This window comes from Saccharomyces mikatae (assembly GCF_947241705.1).
Source record: "Saccharomyces mikatae IFO 1815 strain IFO1815 genome assembly, chromosome: 11".
NCBI classification, from domain to species: Eukaryota; Fungi; Ascomycota; class Saccharomycetes; order Saccharomycetales; family Saccharomycetaceae; genus Saccharomyces; species Saccharomyces mikatae.
In genome coordinates, this window is record NC_079266.1 from 358,929 (window position 1) to 377,672 (window position 18,744).

An 18,744-nucleotide genomic window follows, 5' to 3' on the forward strand; every position below is an offset into this window, starting at 1 on the left:
TCTTTTCTTTTGTTTGCTTCCATTCGTTTCCTTCTTCTTTCGTTTACAAGAGAAGACGGCCATACTTACTCATAAACCCTCCCTATTTTCCTTCTTTTTATTTTTAGATAGGAAGAACTCTATACAGCTCGAACAATACATCAAATCAATTAAGCAGTCGCTACTGTTCTATTGTGTGTTCCTCACCGCCCTACATACCTCCCCTCAGTTCCCAGCTTATAACTTTGTGGTTTTCTTCTTCTTCTCTTTCAATTTCTTCTTCTTGATATTATATTTTAATAAGACCATTGCTTCCTTCTCTTTGCTGGAATTCATCATTCATCAAGCTGACAAAACATGTATCATGTTCCTGAAATGAGGCTACATTACCCCCTGGTGAACACTCAACCCAACGCAGCAATTACTCCGACCAGAAATTACGACAATACTCTTCCTTCGTTTAACGAGCTATCACACCAGAATACCATCAATCTTCCATTTGTTCAGCGCGAGACTCCAAACACGTATACAAACGTTACCCAATTAGCTACGTCGCCAACTCAAGCTAAATCGGGGTATTACTGTCGTTATTATGCAGTGCCTTTTCCCTCTTACCCACAACAACCACAGTCTCCATACCAGCAGGCTGTGCTTCCTTATGCGACCATCCCCGGCAACAACTTTCAGCCATCTTCTTTCCCTATGATGGCGGTGGTGCCATCAGAAGTCCAATTTGATGGATCATACCTGAATTCCTTGCATGCACACACCGAGCTGCCACCAATTATGCAAACCCCTAATGATGCTAATAATACACGTCAGGATAGTCTTAAATCGGTGGCGACGACTACAACGCCAGTGTCAACTAAGATTCCTGGGCTCAGTTCCACTTCAGTTCTCAAACCACGCGTGATAACTACAATGTGGGAAGACGAGAGTACTATCTGCTATCAAGTCGAGGCGAACGGTATATCTGTTGTGCGCAGGGCTGATAATGATATGATTAACGGTACTAAGTTGTTGAACGTTACGAAGATGACTAGGGGAAGAAGGGATGGAATATTGAGATCTGAAAAGATTAGAGAGGTCGTCAAGATTGGCTCGATGCACCTCAAAGGTGTTTGGATCCCCTTTGAAAGAGCGTATATCCTTGCTCAACGGGAACAGATCTTAGACCATTTGTATCCCCTCTTTGTCAAGGATATAGAATCCATTGTTGATGCGAGCAGACCCACAAGTCAGGAAACGTTAACCCCTAAAGCTAGCCCTGGTTTCATTAAACAAGAGCCATCTAGTGACAAGAATGGGCTTGCTACTGACACTAAACCAAACGACGTTAAAGCCTTGTCGAATGCAGTATCTACTCAAAATGTGGATGAATTGCCTCATTTAAAAATTAACATTATTGATACCGAGGCCCAAACAAGTAGGGCAAAAAATGAACTTTCATAAGCAAATAGCAAAATCCGTTAACTATTTGATCGATGAGCAAGAATCAAGATTTCAAAAGAAAAAAAAAGCTGAATTTTATGCAGACATCCACTGCTCAACTCCTACAAGTACTCGATATATAAAACTAAATAACGGACATAAAAAAAATTGTAACATTATAAATCATAAAATTCTAATTCTAATTGTTACTGCGAGTCATAAATGACTTCTACTGTAATAATCGGGTTATTCCAAATCTAACTGTTCATGTGTATTATGTTTTGTATCTGTGTTTTAAAGTTGTCATTGTTCAGAAAACAGTACTATTTCCCGCGAGAAAGTACTATGATGCCTTTTTGAAACATGGTATTATTTGTTTTTTGATCACATTACGCGTCGTCGTGGTTGGTGAACTTGGTACAAAACAAATGGAAAAAACATGCACCAAAAACATCTAATAAATAAGGAAGACATTATACAAAAAGTAGTGTCAACTCCTGGTTACACAAAAACAGTTTTGGACACAATCAGAAGAAAAGAATAGGGACTTCTTTGCTGCACGAAAAAAAAAAAGACATAAAAACAAACAAACAAACACTTTGTAATATACTTTTTCAGAGAACATGAATGGATCTCCCACACCTAAGCGATATTCTTCCAAATCCTCCAGACTTTACGACGACTACTACAACGTTCCCTATCAATATTCTAATCCAATTCCGATGAATAGAGATTACAATGACGTAGGGTCCCGTATCAATGCGGATAAATTGGTGCCAGAAGAGTACAAGCGAAATACTGAATTTATTAATAAAGCTGTCCAACAAAATAAAGAGCTGAACTTTAAACTGAGGGAAAAGCAAAACGAAATATTCGAACTTAAGAAAATAGCCGAAACTCTGCGCTCAAAACTTGAGAAATACGTTGACATTACCAAAAAACTTGAAGATCAAAATCTCAATCTTCAGATAAAGATAAGTGATCTAGAGAAGAAACTTTCTGATGCCAATTCTACTATCAAAGATATGAACTACTCTAATGTCAGTAAACCTATTGTTGATGAAAACTTTGTCCCCCAAAAATATGACCAAATAAATGTACCAAAGAATAGAGCTTCAGACGTAGGAATTGATCTTCGCTCAACTAACAAAGCCTCCAATACTTCAGACGAAAACAATAGACTAAAAGCAATAGAAAAAACTCTCTCGGTTCTTACAAACTATGTTATGAGGACAGAAGAAAATAGTAACAATAAAATGACACCTTCACCGCCACCATTAAATACGATATCGCCAATAAATAATCGTCTGAATTTTCAAGATTCCAAGAAATACAATCCTATGCCTAAAGTAAATCCTTCTGACGACGATATCATGATGTATGAGAGCGCAGAATTGAAGCGTGTAGAAGAAGAAATAGAAGAGCTAAAGAGGAAAATACTTGTTCGAAAAAAGCATGACTTGAGAAAGTTATCTTTGAATAATCAGCTTCAGGAACTGCAAAGTATGATGGATGGCGATGACAACATAAAATCTGACAGTGTTTCAAAACATAATCACACTACGCATCGTCATCCTTCCCAATCCCACCATGATTACTCACCATGTTCCGATGCTTGCATAGAGTGTTCGAATAATTTATACGAGAAGAATAGAGTCAAGCCAGAAAATAATGTGTCAGAGACATTCGCAACTCCCACACCTAATAATCGATGATGATTTAAAAGTGTATGAGGCGTATGGCGCATCTTGTAGAATCCTGTATATCAGTGGGAGGGAAGCAAGGGCGCATAATACAAGGTCTTTACGTTTCCTTGTAATTATTGTTTTCACACGAAGTTGGAAACTCAAGTGTCTTTTATATTAAGTATTTTTCTCTTTATAGGATATATAATTTGAGAATTTTGTAATTGTCACCTTACTTTTAGTCTTTAGGAACATTATGATGAACCATAAGTGACCTATGACGGTACCAGAAATGCACGTGTATATAGGTAGGTACTCATATTGACAAAGTTACTCCACCCACTGGTGGAGTGAATGATTAGGTATCTATATGAGTACCGGAATATATCGTTTTAGACGTTGAATTATTAGTAGTCTGCGCTTCTAATGGGATGGCATATACATACATGGTAATAAAGACGAGATAAAAAGAGGCTAATTCAATAAATTTCCGTCCAAGTGGTCTTTATTTTGGGGTGAATACATCAAAGGCAACAGCGGTACATTTCTTTACTGAGCTTCGATAGTTTAGAGGCACTTTTCTGAGGAGTATAAAGTATATTCTCAATGGACTACATAAAGAAGGCCATTTGGGGGCCCGATCCTAAGGAACAACAGAGGAGGATCAAGTCAGTGCTGAGAAAAAATGGCCGAAATATAGATAAATCATTACGGGAACTCACTGTCTTGCAGAATAAGACGCAGCAACTTATCAAAAAATCGGCTAAAAAGAATGATGTTAGGACAGTTCGACTCTATGCTAAAGAGCTGTACCAAATCAATAAACAGTACGATAGAATGTACACTTCCAGGGCTCAGTTAGATTCTGTTCGAATGAAGATAGATGAAGCGATCAGAATGAACGCTTTGTCGAACCAAATGGCTGACAGCGCGGGCTTAATGAGAGAAGTTAATTCCTTAGTGAGATTACCTCAATTGAGAAATACGATGATTGAATTAGAAAAGGAATTGATGAAATCTGGTATTATAAGTGAAATGGTGGACGATACCATGGAGAGTGTTGGGGATGTAGGAGAAGAGATGGACGAAGCTGTTGACGAAGAAGTTAATAAGATTGTTGAACAATATACGAACGAGAAATTCAAGAATGTTGATCAAGTCCCAACTGTAGACTTACCAGCCCATGAGGAAGAGCAAGAAATACCAGATCAGAAAGTTGATGAAGAAGCAGATAGGATGGTAAATGAAATGCGTGAAAGGCTCAGAGCTTTGCAAAACTAGAGTATTTTTATGATTATACAGAAAAATTAAGTAATTGAATAAATAATGGTACGAATAAGCACAGTACAAAAGGACCCCGTGCTTTAATAGAAGAAAAAGGTAAATGTTATCGTCTTTTCATGGTGATGCTGCCAACAAATGCTTATAATGAAAAGCACGGATCATTGAGAATTAATGAAGAAAGCGGCAGCAGCATTATGCATACGGTTATTTTTTGTCTCTTCTTGCACAATAATTCGAAGGACCAAACGATTAAGCGTCATGGCTTGCATTTTTACTCGATTCCAGCTTTTTTTCAAGCTTATCAAATTCTTTCAATGCTATCTCCTGTTCGGGATCCATGATTTGAATTACTTCTTTGACTTCGTCGACATAATGTTTCAACATGGACTCAATACCATATTTCAAAGTAACTTCACTAGACGAGCATGAGGTGCATGCACCTTGTAGCTTCAAATACACAGTTCCATTCTTTGGATCCCAGCCACGATAGTCGATGTCTCCACCATCCTCCAAGATAGCGGGTCTTATTCTTGTATCTATCAACTCCTCAATTAACTCGCTGACTTCTTCATCTTCTTCAGTAAGTTCAAACTTAGGCTTGTTAATTTTGTAACCACTTTCTCCTTCTTCTTCTTGGACAGCATGAAATTCCTTGGAAATAACATCATCGCCGCAAGCAAGTTGCTTTGTCAATAAATCTATGATTTCTGGCTTAATACTGTTCCAGTGGATCATTTTATCTTTATTGATAGTTAGAAAATCATCACCTATCATCAATGACTCCACTCCCGGGCATTGCACGAAAATTTGTTGTGCTAATTTGGAATGATTAATGAGATTTTCATCTGTGTTTCTGATAACAATACTCTTGGAACCACGCGTCTGTAACATCTCACCATCGGTAGAGAGGAATTTTAACGCATTTTCGTTTGGGGTTGTTAAAGTCTTGATATGAATCAATCTCTGGGTATTACACAAAGAAAAATGGAATCCCTTTAATTTAGCGACTGATTTGATCATTGTTAGCAGGTTTTATGCTTCTTTTGCCCAGACTTTATGCAACACTACTGCATTTTACTTTGAGGTAGTCCGCTACATATACACCTTTCCTTACGATGATTAATAATCAATATTGTGAAGAGAGATTGCCGAACCTCGGAAAACTTGGTCATTCCATACGTTAAAACGACTATTCAAAAATCGACAATGCTCCATTAAGTGATCCTTCATGCTCACTAGTATGACTGCCTTAATGCCCTCAATTAATGCAAGCCCGTCCTTGGTATGGAACTATATCCAAAAGAAACCGTAAACCCCGTAAATTCCGCTTCGAATGCACAATTGTGCATTTTGTGCGCAATTCCACTTTTACTTCTATGCAGATTCTCTGTTGCATAGTGTAACATCACTATAACCGAATATAGCTCAGGATCTCTCTTGGAGTCTTTATGGATATCCAATCTCAGTTAAGCGTGGTAATTTCTTTCTTGCTTATTTGTATTGCCCGATATAGATATTGCACCCGTGCACGTCAGGTATAAGCTTAGTTACTTAAAAAGTGTGGAAAAATGAACTAGAAGAAAAAGACAGGGAAAGATATAGGAATAGGAGAGAAATAGGGACAGTTGAAGAAAAGCCTAATCGCAGTCTTATAGCTAATAAGACCAATCGTTTCGCCACATTTTGCAAGTTATAAGTTGAAAGGAGATAATATCTCGGTAATTTTTTAAGAAACAGTAGGTGTAAAGTTTACCAGCATTAAATTCATAGAAACTACAAAGTTTTGCAAGCACAATGAGAGTATGCCAGTATTGCCGACCTTTCCGGCTGTTTGCTTCCTTCTTATGTTATTTTCTAGTGTTTGTAACAGCTAACAAGGAGAAGATAAGTCAGAGTGACTATCAAGTGTGCGCAGGTATGTATTCCAAAGAAGATTGGAAGGGCAAGGTCGATCCCTTTATATCATTCAATCTTAAGAAAATAACCGGGTTGAAAGATGATTCTGATCCCGGCATAATCATTGCCATCTATGATTTTCAAGACTTTGAACACTTGGGTGTAAGATTGCCCGATGATGAAATGTATTATATTTGTGATGATTATACAATTGACTCCGGGCTCTGTGAAGAGGAAAATCGTGATGAGTTTATTGTTCAGGATGTTGTATATGATCCGTATAGCTCCACAAACAGATCTCTGGCCAATCCGATTATGACCTTTCCTCAAAGTGAGATAGGTCTACATGATACTAGTTATCCAATAAAGAAGACCGGATTCTATTGTGTTACTGCTTTCCCATCACAAAGTTCGATCAAGTTTGACGCTGTGGTGAATTTCAGAAATGCGTATGGTCATCTTGCAGGGACTGAGATCAATAAACTACCTCTATATGGTCTTTTGGCTGTTGCATATGTTGTGGCCATGGCATTATATTCATTTGCCTTCTGGAAGCACAAGCATGAATTGCTACCATTGCAAAAATATCTGTTGGCCTTTTTCGTTTTTTTAACTGCTGAAACCATATTTGTATGGGCTTACTATGATTTGAAGAATGAAAAGGGTAATACTGCGGGCATCAATGTCTATATGGTCTTTTTATCAATATTAACGGCTGGTAAAGTGACATTTTCATTTTTCCTGCTCCTGATCATTGCTTTGGGTTACGGTATTGTATACCCCAAGTTAAATAAGACCTTGATGAGGCGTTGTCAAATTTATGCTGCCCTAACCTATGCAATATGTATTGGATTTTTGATCCAAAGTTATTTAAGTGACATGCAAGCACCATCACCATTAATCTTGATTACCATGATTCCTATGGCACTTTCATTGGTCATATTCTACTACATGATTATTAGATCTATGACAAAAACCGTTATCTACTTGAGGGAACAAAGACAGATTGTGAAATTAAACATGTACAAGAAGCTGCTATACATCATATATGCTTCCTTTTTGAGTGTTCTAGCGGGTAGTATAATTTCGTCATTTATTTACGTCGGCATGAACACTATTGATATGATCGAGAAGAACTGGAGATCAAGATTCTTCGTTACCGATTTCTGGCCCACGTTAGTGTATTTTATTGTTTTTGTCACCATTTCCTTCTTATGGAGGCCAACAGACACCTCATACATGCTAGCTGCATCTCAGCAATTGCCTACAGATCCAGAAAATGTCGCAGACTTCGACTTAGGTGATTTGCAATCTTTTGATGATCAAGATGATGCAAGTATCATCACTGGTGAGCATGGTATAGATGAAGATGACCTGAATTTAAATTTTACTGATGATGAAGAGGGCCATGATAATTCGAATAACCACGGCCAAGGTAATAAATCATTACCTTCCTCTCCAACAAAATAATGTCTTCACAAGGCAGGTTTTACTGAAGGATTGAAACGTACAGAACAGTGCCATCCAAAACAGTCACGAACTGTTTACAAGAGAAAAGAGTAAATGTATGTACCATAGATATATTTGGTAGATAAAGATGTGAACTTGAGTCTGAACAAGAATAAATGCGTTGCCCTTTTCATTTGGATTTTATTACCTGCTTATAACTGTTTTTAAATGTATATATTTATAATCACTGAAGCTATACTCTAGACCTAACTTTCTATTTTCTATCTTTGTTAGCCGCTCCCAGAGGGTAGTTTTTTTCGGTGATAAGGTGAACTAATATAAAAGCGTAACAAGCGAAAAGTTTCTTTTCATCGACTATAAAACGGAAAAGAAATTTGATTCTTCGTTATAGCGTCCTCACTTTCTAACGAGGAGAATCCAGAAGATGGCCAGAAGCTAGGAAACCCTTCGTTCAAGGATGAACAAGAAAGCCAAATGACTTAAGGTCGTGTGTTGTATTAATGCAGTCCTTTTTTATTTCTTTGGCTTTTTTTCGGTCTTTCCTGTGCAACATGTCATGTATATTCTATTTGTTTATGATGAGACCACGTCCTTAGTGACAATGCTATAAACCCAGCTCTTCGATTCGTTTTCAATGAAAGGGAGAAGATTTTTCTGTCAAACGCTCTGAGTAATAGAATACGCATGCCATGGAATCTGTAGTTAGATAGTCTTATGCTCCCCAAGTCAAGGATGAACCCTGTAGGAGCGTTGTTCTACAGGAAGAGTTTACTCGATGTAAATACTCGTGAGATCTTGCCACTGATCGTTTTTCTCGGAGATTCATGCAGCTGATCATTGCCCCAGAAGTATTGTTAGAAAGGGTAGACCATTATACGTGCGTAAAAGATATCGATTATCGCTTTTCGTGACATGGCCTAGGACCAACAAAAGTGGCATGATTGACATTATATCAGACAAAAACTATGTAGCTTTAGTAATGGTACAACCTTCTTAAAACAGCAAATAGCGGGCTTCCAAAAACCTTGGCTGCTATGTCCATCATGCTTTTGTTTTTCCCTTTTTTTCATGAGGCCAAGCAAGACGATTATGGGAAGGAATCTTTTAAGGAAAAACAGGAAGAAAAAATAGTAGAAATAGTAATAATTTAAGATTCAAGATAAGTCAAAATAACAACGCATCAGTTACGAATTGTACTTGGAGTTTTGAGACTTGAGTGTTGTCCATACAGCAATTCTGTTCTCTCATCATAAACCTCGTTGGTCGACTCTCCCTTATATAAAATTGTACATCATTGTTCTCGCAATTTTCATTGGTGCAACAATAATACGCTTCTCGATTCCCACTTTTATAAAAAAGCGGTACTCTTTTCTCAAACTCCAGTATATTTTGAGTTATGAACGAGCTGAATAGTGTTTCGACAAACTCTAGTGACTCCACCAAGAACGGTGGTACTTCCAATAGTCCCGACGATATGAACCCTGCAGCAGCTAGCGGTCACGCAATGAAGAAGAGAACAAAGGCTTCTCGGGCCTGCGATCAGTGTCGTAAAAAGAAAATTAAGTGTGATTATAAAGATGAAAGGGGTGTATGCACAAACTGTCAAAGAAACGGAGACCGTTGTAGTTTTGAAAGAGTTCCTTTAAAGAGAGGGCCATCAAAAGGTTATACGAGGAGCGCTAGCCATCCAAGAGCTACCGAAGTACAAGATCACAATAATATAAGACCATATAATACATTTGAAAACGGTAATAACACGAACAATAACACGGGCAATAGCGCCAACAACGGCGTTAATAGCAATACCGTCCCTAGCACCCCCTCGAGATCTAATTCAGTTCTTTTGCCTCCACTAACACAGTATATTCCTCAAGCTAGTGGCATGCCTTCTGGTTTTTCGAATTCAGCAATTCAGCCAGCAATGCCTGTCGGTAATATCGGCCAGCAACAGTTTTGGAAAGTCCCCTACCATGAATTTCAGCATCAAAGAAAAGGATCTATTGATTCTTTGCAAAGTGATATATCGGTAAGAACTTTGAACCCAAACGAACAGCTTTCTTATAATACTGTACAACAGTCTCCCATAACGAACAAAGTTACTAATGATTCTGGTAATACAAACGGAAGTATCACCGGCTCTGGTAGTGCTACTGGTAGTGGCGGCTATTGGTCTTTTATAAGAACCTCTGGTTTGCTAGCTCCTACTGATGATCACAATGAGGAACAGACAAGAAGATCAAGTTCCATACCCTCTCTACTACGAAATACGTCTAATTCTCTTCCGCTAGGTGGCCAGCCCCAGCTTCCACCACCCCAGCAACAATCACAGCCACAATCACAACAACAAAGGGTGCAACAAGGACATAATATATACTCTTATTCTCAGTTTTCTCAACAGCCACCATACAATCCATCGATATCATCCTTTGGCCAATTCGCTGCGAATGGGTTTCATTCTAGACAAGGATCAGTCGCCAGTGAGGCTATGTCACCCAGCGCACCTGCTATGCTTTCCAGCACATCCACTAATGCTGTAAGTGTTGCACAGCAGACGCAAAGACTTCAAGGACAACAGGTGCAACAATTGTCATCTGACTTGGATATAAATAAAAGACGACAATCAGCCCCGGTATCAGTAACTTTATCCGCGGACAGGCTGAATGGCAATGAGAATAATAACGGCGATCTCAACAACAAAAACGGTAGCAATAATAGTGGTTCCTCCAAGGAATTATCTCAAAATTCTCAAGAATCTGTAACAACATCAGCAGCTTTGGAGACATCCAGTCCTGGATCTACGCCACATAGAAGTACAAAAAAACGTAGAAAAAGTTATGTCTCAAAGAAAACAAAATCAAAGAGAGGCTCATCTATTTCCATATCATCGAAAGATTCTTCTCACCCATTATCTTCTTCTTCGACTATCGTTTATGGTCAAATATCAGATGTAGATTTAATCGATGCTTATTATGAGTTTATACATATCGGATTCCCGATCATACCTTTGAACAAAACTACCTTGACTAATGACTTATTGTTAGTTAACACCCAGCCGATTTCTAACATACATGAAGTTAATTCTTATGTTATTTTATGGTTTAGGAACTCATTGGAATTGTTGGTTCGTGTGGCTCTGAAACAAAAGCCTGGGGGCAAATTCTTTGATAATATCGTTGGCATGCCACTATCTTCTGAGAACGATAATAACAAAAATGGGTTCACTACGGCCACGACTGGAGGGGATACTGAAAAAACAAGACATGACTCGCATAGTGAAGTACAGGAGACTTTAGAAGTACAAAGTGTTTTCATTGCTGCTCTTAATGAATGTTTCCAAAAAATCGTGGATATCCATCCCAAATTTAGAGAAAATAACAACCAAATCTCGCCTAAGGTTAAGGTTATTTACCTATCCACTTTTATTCTTCTAAATTACATTTTGGCATTTGTTGGGTACGACAATTCATTCGTGCTTGGAATGTCAGTGACAATTTTCAATGAATTTAAACTATACAAATTGCTACTGTTCCCTGAAACAGGTGTCGATGATATGGTCGCACCAGTTCGTGACGAGGTGGACACAGAAAATGAAAACATGAAACCACCCGAATTTGATATTGGAACTGGAAGTGCTGGGCACATGAATCCATCCAAATCACCGAATTCTATGGACGAAAACATGAGCCACTATTCAGTGCTATTCAAAAGATTATACGTTCTGCTTTCAGTCTTTGATTCCCTACAGAGTTGCGCATTTGGTGGGCCCAAGCTATTGAACATTTCTATTCAAGGTTCTACGGAAATGTATTTTTCTAATGATTTGGCCTCGAAATGGTGCCTGGAGCAAAGCCAATTGAAATTAAAGAGCGTTTTGCAAAGTTTAAAATTGGGTGAATTGATAAGCGAGATGACCAGGAATAGAATATCGACGAACGGGATCAGGAAGCCTGGGTTCGATACTGCCGAATCCTCTTTGTTCCTATCAGAATATGTGAAAACGCAGCCCATATCAGTAGCGCAATTATTTTGTAAACTGTTGATTGGCAAGCACAGCTTCATCAATTGCTTGTTATCACTGTATGATTCAGAAACTAGGGTCTACTCAGAGTTAACATTAGATTTAAGTTCGAAAATAGCAGATTCTTTATGTTCATTGATATCGATAATTTTACAAATATTGACCTTGATATTAAGACTGAACCCCACAAATAGTATCGACTATAATTATAGACCACCGAACCCACCAGCTAATGACCCTGCAGTACAAGAGGCATCGCCTGCTATGGGATTGTCCCCAGAAACCAGGAATGTTAACGCTACGATTTCGTCCGAGGGAAACCCAGATTTTTACAAGAAATTACTGGGTCTCAAACAAGACACTGGAACCATCCTTTCAGACCTGTGCCGGGGGGTCATTTCACCTTTTGCTATTGCCATCCTGCATGAAGTCTACAACATCACAGAATTGGTCAAACAAATGCCCACATCACTCATTAGCATTATGATGACAGCCACGACGACACAGAACACCCAAGACACCAAGAAGTCGCAAGATCTTGTCATGAAGCTGTCGAATTCGATGAACGAAGTAGTACAGATCACTAGTGTGCTGACAATGATCAAGCCGTTTAAGATCTTCGAGCACGAGTTAAACAAGTCCATGATGTCCTTGACAGGAGGGCTTTCCCCTGCAGCCAGAAACAGTGCCATGTGGACAAGCTCAGAACAAAGCCTCCGCCAAACATCTGTCATGAAGACATTGCTTGGCGAACGGCGTATCTCGAACACTCAAACGACAACGGCGCCAGCCCCAGCAGCGGAACCTAGACTCGAGAACGTTGCTCTCGAAAACTTTGTAAGTATCGGCTGGAAGTTACTGGACGATTCAGAGTTGGGCTGGTACTGACAGACAACTACTCACCCTTCCCCTGCCAGTCAGGGTTCTCCCCTTTCCTTCGATACAAAATCGGCGCAAAGAAATGCCAGGCAATGATCAAATTAAATAAAACACATAAATAATACGTACACGCACATACACACTCGCTGTTTTAACCTGTAACAATACTGCCTCGCCAAGACATTTCATGCTTCTCTAGCACTGGTGCTCCATCATCTTCCGCGATACTCGAGGAGGGCTAAGCTCAGGGGTACGCGCAGACAATGGTCGAGGAGTACCTTTCTCCTCCACAGCACAGGGGTCTTACTTTCTCCTACTTTGGCTTTCTTTTTCAGGGGCGTAATTCTTACTACGCATCTTGCTACCGCCTGCTGCTATTACTGCTAATGCTACACACTACTACTGCTATTGTCACTGATGGAGTTCTGCTACTTGGGAAGCTCAAAGTTCTGGTGCTGTTTTACTGCCACACTATCCCCTGTACCATGATCTTGTTACCTGATCCTTTCCCCCCGCCCCTTCTCGAACTGCCTAACGCGCTTATTCTTTGTCTGGGCTCGGCCCATTTTTGTTTTTCCCTTCCCTGTTTTGGACTGAGTATATAAATCTAAACAAACAACAAGGTTCTTCCAGAAGGTACCATAAGATGAAAGTTATAGTTTTTCTAATAGATAGTTCAATTTCTGCTCTTTTACCAATCAGCATTGTTAAAAGGCTTTGTCCACTCCTGATTATATAATTAACCCCTACACCAAGTGTATCATAACATAATAATGTCTACTAAGAAACACACCAAGACACATTCCACTTATGCATTCGAAAGTAACACAAATAGTGTTGCTGCCTCACAAATGAGAAACGCTTTAAACAAGTTAGCAGACTCTAGTAAACTTGACGATGCTGCTCGCACTAGGTTTGAAAACGAACTGGATTCGTTTTTCACGCTTTTCAGGAGGTACTTGGTGGAAAAATCATCTAGAACTACTTTGGAGTGGGACAAAATTAAGTCGCCCAACCCAGATGAGGTGGTTAAGTATGAAATCATTTCTCAGCAGCCAGAAAACGTCTCCAATCTTTCCAAATTGGCTGTTTTGAAGTTGAACGGTGGGCTGGGTACCTCCATGGGTTGTGTTGGCCCTAAATCTGTTATTGAAGTGAGGGAGGGAAACACCTTTTTGGACCTGTCTGTTCGTCAAATCGAATATTTGAACAGACAGTACGATAGTGACGTGCCATTGTTGTTGATGAACTCTTTCAACACTGACAAGGACACAGAACACTTGATCAAGAAGTATTCTGCTAACAGAATCAGAATCAGATCCTTCAATCAATCGAGGTTTCCAAGAGTCTACAAGGATTCTTTGTTGCCTGTCCCCACTGAATACGATTCTCCACTTGACGCCTGGTATCCACCAGGCCATGGTGACTTGTTTGAATCCCTACATGTCTCCGGTGAATTGGACGCCTTAATTGCACAAGGGAGAGAAGTATTGTTCGTATCTAACGGTGATAACTTGGGTGCTACCGTTGATTTGAAGATTCTGAATCACATGATTGAGACTGGTGCCGAATATATAATGGAATTGACCGATAAGACCAGGGCCGATGTCAAAGGTGGTACTTTGATCTCGTATGACGGTCAAGTGCGTTTGTTAGAAGTCGCTCAAGTTCCAAAAGAGCACATTGACGAATTCAAAAACATCAGAAAGTTTACGAATTTCAACACGAATAACTTATGGATCAACTTGAAGGCAGTAAAGAGGTTGATTGAATCAAGCAACTTGGAAATGGAAATCATTCCAAACCAAAAAACTATAACAAGAGACGGTCATGAAATCAATGTCTTACAACTGGAAACCGCTTGTGGTGCTGCCATTAGACATTTTGAGGGCGCCCATGGTGTTGTCGTTCCAAGATCAAGATTCTTGCCTGTTAAGACCTGTTCCGACTTGCTGCTTGTTAAATCAGATTTATTCCGTTTGGAGCATGGTTCATTAAAGCTAGACCCATCTCGCTTCGGTCCAAACCCATTAATCAAGTTGGGCTCTCATTTCAAAAAGGTTTCTGGTTTCAACGCAAGAATCCCTCACATCCCCAAAATTGTTGAACTAGATCATTTGACCATTACAGGTAACGTTTTCTTGGGTAAGGATGTCACTTTAAGGGGTACTGTCATCATTGTTTGTTCCGATGGTCATAAAATCGATATTCCAAACGGGTCGATATTGGAGAACGTCGTCGTCACTGGTAATTTGCAAATCTTGGAGCATTGAGGATGCAGCTTGCAGTCTTTCTACTTTCAAACCTCCGCTGGGTTATTTGTTCTACTACATGCTGTTTCTTTTTCAATGGGTCATATATCTCTAATATATACACATTTATATAGTTAGACTTATACAGAAGAGAAGATAATGAATGATATAAAAACCCTGAGCGTTCATAATGCCTACCTATTCCTTTTCCTGCTTGTTGGGTGTGGCTTCTAATATAAACTGTTTTTTCGTTCGGTAGGGTAAGAGCTGTGAACTTTAGGGAAATAGAGTAAAGGTAGTTTAAATGTAGAGAGATTCGATTGTCAGAATTTGATATTGCTTCAGTAGACATCGTAGAAGGACACATACAATTACCATAATTACACTTTTCTCGTAATTAAACTAATTCGAACAAAAGAGGAACCCCCTATAGCCGAAGGGGCAAACTACAATATGGAAATCGATGGCAACACCTTAGTGTTTATAATAGTGATTCTATTCCTATTTTTCTCCACACCTGGTGGTGATGGCGTATCCTCTCAATACGAGTTCAATCAGCTTCAGAGATTGAAGCAACAGTTCCGAACAGAACATGATGCATTCCTCAATATGACGTATACAGATGGTTTCCGAAATATCACTGGTTTCAAATTAAGTTACCAAGACATGTTGAATAATCCTCTCCAGAATGCCACTTACCCATTACCAGGAAAAGATTATGATCGATGGTTTCCCGAACAGAACTACATGATCTTACCCAATGAAATCATAGACTCCATAAACACTGAAGTCTGGAATACCTCCAATGGTGACACCTCCAACCTTTTCCCCCCTAATATTACAAGTACTCTGTTAGGAAAAATAAATCTTGTTTCAAATAACAAGTATGAAAAAATAAGGATGCCCATACCCAGGTTCTATGAGCCGGCAAGTGATTTTTCAGACGATATTCCTCCTGAGGGGGAAACGTACTGGTCAGAGCGACACACTTACGGTGAACTCCATAATGTGAGTTTTCAGCATGGCGAAATAGCTATCCAAATCTTTCATATGAACAATCTTCAAGATAATAATAATAATTACTTGAGGAGAAATTTCATAAATAAGAAAAGCGACAGATGGAAATTATTAAATCTTCAGATCGACTTTTCAGATAAGGCTGAAAAGGAAAAGCATTCCATATCCTCAATGGCTGTCTACGATATTCAACGTGGTAGAATACTTTCTATTTCTCAGAGTTCTAAACTTCATTCCTTGTTCGCCCTTCCTCATTACATGTCTTTTCAGAATGAATATAATGAGAAAATATTCAATGAAGTCAAAGAAGTCGTTGACGAATATTGGAATTTTACGAGTTACGCGAATGTGATGACCATGAAAGACGTACAGAATGCGTACAATAACGCTAATCTTAAATGTGAGTATATGACTTTTCTTCAATTGGAACCGTGGAACCAATACACAAGAGACCAGATTAAGTTAATAGACGATGAATTGAATTGGCCCTTGGGGCGTCCGGCTAATCTTTCTAGTCTACCGCCCCTGAAGGTTATCTCTGGATTATTGTATTCTCCTGACTGCGGTGTGAGATTAGAAATGCATGACGTGAAGGGTATACGGTATGAACTAAAAATTATGTCGATTAGAAGACATTTACTGTTCGGTATTGCGTTATTTGCGGCCCAGATATACTTATTGCTGACTCAAATGCATCACACAAACACCCCTTCCATGGTTAACAAAATCTCATTCTATTGCTTCTCGATGATTAACTTAGTGGATGGTTCCCTGGCCACCTTATACTTTGTGGCGGCCAGTATTGTTCCTGAATTGTACTTGCCTTTGGTGATAAGTGCTTTTTCATGCTTTATCTTGGCCTCTATTTTCGAAATACGTTACTTGATATCGATTTACGCTTCGCAGGTTAATGAACAGAATGTTGGGGTTCTCAATTTATTACGTGGTAACACTGGTGCATATGATGAGAATAGACCAAGGCCTGCGTTCATCCCTGATGAAGGTTCTATCGGTGGCTCCCTATATGGCAGATTTTTCTTTATGTTAATCATTTTTACCTTTTTATTATTGAGTTCGACATCATGGCCTCGCCAATTAAGGATGACATTTGAGTACATTCTAATTTTCATATTAAACTCCTATTGGATTCCTCAAATTTTCCGTAACGCTGTTAAGGGTATCCCTTCAAGAAGAGAAAGAACAAGATCTAGTATTGGAGGAAATAGAAACCAAAACAAAATGCCTTTATTGTGGAGTTTTGTAGTAGGGACGACAATAATTAGAAGTCTGCCCGTTGTTTATGTTTTCACTTATTCTTCTAACGTCTTTAGGCACCACAAAGATGTACATTTCGTCGTGTTTCTATCACTATGGTTACTGTTTCAAATTAGCATCTTGTATTCTCAAGATATATTGGGATCGCGCTGGTTCCTACCTAAGCACACAATTCCGGATGGATACTCGTATTTCAAGGCTCTTTCAACTGAGTATATATCAGAGCATGGAGGTGGAACTGCTGAAAATACCGTTGATTGCGCGATATGTATGTCAGATGTCCCAATATACATAGAAGAAGTTCCAGAAACTCACAAAGTGGATCAGCATTCTTACATGGTAACGCCCTGTAACCATGTATTTCATACTCCATGTCTGGAGAACTGGATGAGTTATAAATTACAATGCCCAGTGTGTAGGTCGCCGTTACCTCCATTGTAGATAGCAATTCTTGCTTCTAATAATTATATATATTGATTCGAATTCAAGACTTCATGACGTTTTTCACAACACTACTCAATACTTGCGATGATTTTGAAGTTTTATCGAAACATGCATTGACTTTATTGATTTCAATATGGTGGGTTTATTTATATCCTTGAAGAGCAACCCAATCTTCTCGCAGGTTTTTTAGTGTTACCCTTTCTATCGTATGACACATTTTTCGAGATATTGGTTAAATTAATTGCCAATGTAGGTCTATCTAATTGTATCTTAATTAAAATCGCTCTAACACAGATTAAATGATCCTTAAAAGTATCATCGTGGTCAGATAATATTTTATTTTTTTCATTGAACATAATCTAGCAGCAACGTTTTGTTTAGTTTAAAATGACCCATCCCGTGGCAGTAAAGGCATGTCTGTTCGATATGGATGGTCTTCTTATTAATACAGAAGACATCTACACTGAGACATTGAATGAAACCTTGGCAGAGTTTGGCAAGGGTCCCTTGACCTGGGATGTAAAAATTCAATTGCAAGGACTTCCAGGACCAGAAGCGGGAAAGAAGGTGATCGAACATTACGAGTTACCAATAACTTTGGATGAGTATGACGAAAGGAACATTGCTTTACAATCCCTTAAATGGGGTACCTGTGAATTTCTACCTGGCGCATTGGATTTATTGAAGTACTTAAAATCAAAGGATATTCCTATCGCTTTATGTACTTCTTCAAACAGATCTAAATTCCAAGGTAAGACAAGTCATTTAGGGGAAGGTTTCTGCCTTTTTGATGCTATTGTAACAGGAGATGATCCAAGAATTCCAAAAGGAAGGGGGAAACCTTTCCCGGACGTTTGGCAGTTGGGCTTAAAGGAACTGAACGAAAAGTTTCATACAGATATGAAACCTGAAGAATGTATAGTGTTCGAAGATGGTGTCCCTGGTGTTAAGTCAGCTAAGGCGTTTGGTGCACATGTTATTTGGGTTCCCCATCCAGAGGCACATGCTGTTTTGGGAGACACAGAAACTTTGTTGGCCGGCAAAGGTGAACTACTGTCTTCTTTGGAGAAATTGGAAAGATCCAAATATGGCCTGTGAAATATTTAGGTTTTCT

At 39.0% G+C, this 18,744-nt stretch overlaps 9 protein-coding genes across 9 annotated transcripts; 8 read left to right on the forward strand and 1 right to left on the reverse strand.

Annotated features, from left to right (window-relative positions):
- Positions 1-336: 336 nt before the first annotated feature.
- Positions 337-1,431, forward strand: PHD1 (Phd1p; the record flags this gene model as incomplete). The annotated part of the gene is made up of 1 exon (XM_056223861.1): positions 337-1,431. One exon carries the CDS (start codon positions 337-339, stop codon positions 1,429-1,431), a length of 1,095 nt encoding a protein of 364 aa, XP_056077837.1.
- Positions 1,432-2,033: 602 nt separating this feature from the next.
- SPC42 (Spc42p) lies at positions 2,034-3,125 on the forward strand (the record flags this gene model as incomplete). Its single annotated transcript, XM_056223862.1, has 1 exon — positions 2,034-3,125. One exon carries the CDS (start codon positions 2,034-2,036, stop codon positions 3,123-3,125), a length of 1,092 nt encoding a protein of 363 aa, XP_056077838.1.
- A 576-nt stretch (positions 3,126-3,701) lies between these two features.
- Positions 3,702-4,376, forward strand: VPS24 (ESCRT-III subunit protein VPS24; the record flags this gene model as incomplete). Its single annotated transcript, XM_056223863.1, has 1 exon — positions 3,702-4,376. One exon carries the CDS (start codon positions 3,702-3,704, stop codon positions 4,374-4,376), a length of 675 nt encoding a protein of 224 aa, XP_056077839.1.
- Positions 4,377-4,628: 252 nt separating this feature from the next.
- On the reverse strand, positions 4,629-5,399 carry NFU1 (Nfu1p; the record flags this gene model as incomplete). The annotated part of the gene is made up of 1 exon (XM_056223865.1): positions 4,629-5,399. The coding sequence occupies one exon, from the start codon at positions 5,397-5,399 to the stop codon at positions 4,629-4,631; it is 771 nt and encodes a 256-aa protein (XP_056077840.1).
- Positions 5,400-6,173: 774 nt separating this feature from the next.
- On the forward strand, positions 6,174-7,745 carry PTM1 (Ptm1p; the record flags this gene model as incomplete). The annotated part of the gene is made up of 1 exon (XM_056223866.1): positions 6,174-7,745. The coding sequence occupies one exon, from the start codon at positions 6,174-6,176 to the stop codon at positions 7,743-7,745; it is 1,572 nt and encodes a 523-aa protein (XP_056077841.1).
- A 1,396-nt stretch (positions 7,746-9,141) lies between these two features.
- RGT1 (Rgt1p) lies at positions 9,142-12,651 on the forward strand (the record flags this gene model as incomplete). Its single annotated transcript, XM_056223867.1, has 1 exon — positions 9,142-12,651. The coding sequence occupies one exon, from the start codon at positions 9,142-9,144 to the stop codon at positions 12,649-12,651; it is 3,510 nt and encodes a 1,169-aa protein (XP_056077842.1).
- Positions 12,652-13,415: 764 nt separating this feature from the next.
- Positions 13,416-14,915, forward strand: UGP1 (UTP glucose-1-phosphate uridylyltransferase; the record flags this gene model as incomplete). Its single annotated transcript, XM_056223868.1, has 1 exon — positions 13,416-14,915. The coding sequence occupies one exon, from the start codon at positions 13,416-13,418 to the stop codon at positions 14,913-14,915; it is 1,500 nt and encodes a 499-aa protein (XP_056077843.1).
- Positions 14,916-15,347: 432 nt separating this feature from the next.
- TUL1 (ubiquitin-protein ligase TUL1) lies at positions 15,348-17,627 on the forward strand (the record flags this gene model as incomplete). Its single annotated transcript, XM_056223869.1, has 1 exon — positions 15,348-17,627. The coding sequence occupies one exon, from the start codon at positions 15,348-15,350 to the stop codon at positions 17,625-17,627; it is 2,280 nt and encodes a 759-aa protein (XP_056077844.1).
- A 390-nt stretch (positions 17,628-18,017) lies between these two features.
- SMKI11G1750 (haloacid dehalogenase superfamily protein) lies at positions 18,018-18,728 on the forward strand (the record flags this gene model as incomplete). Its single annotated transcript, XM_056223870.1, has 1 exon — positions 18,018-18,728. The coding sequence occupies one exon, from the start codon at positions 18,018-18,020 to the stop codon at positions 18,726-18,728; it is 711 nt and encodes a 236-aa protein (XP_056077845.1).
- Positions 18,729-18,744: the final 16 nt, after the last annotated feature.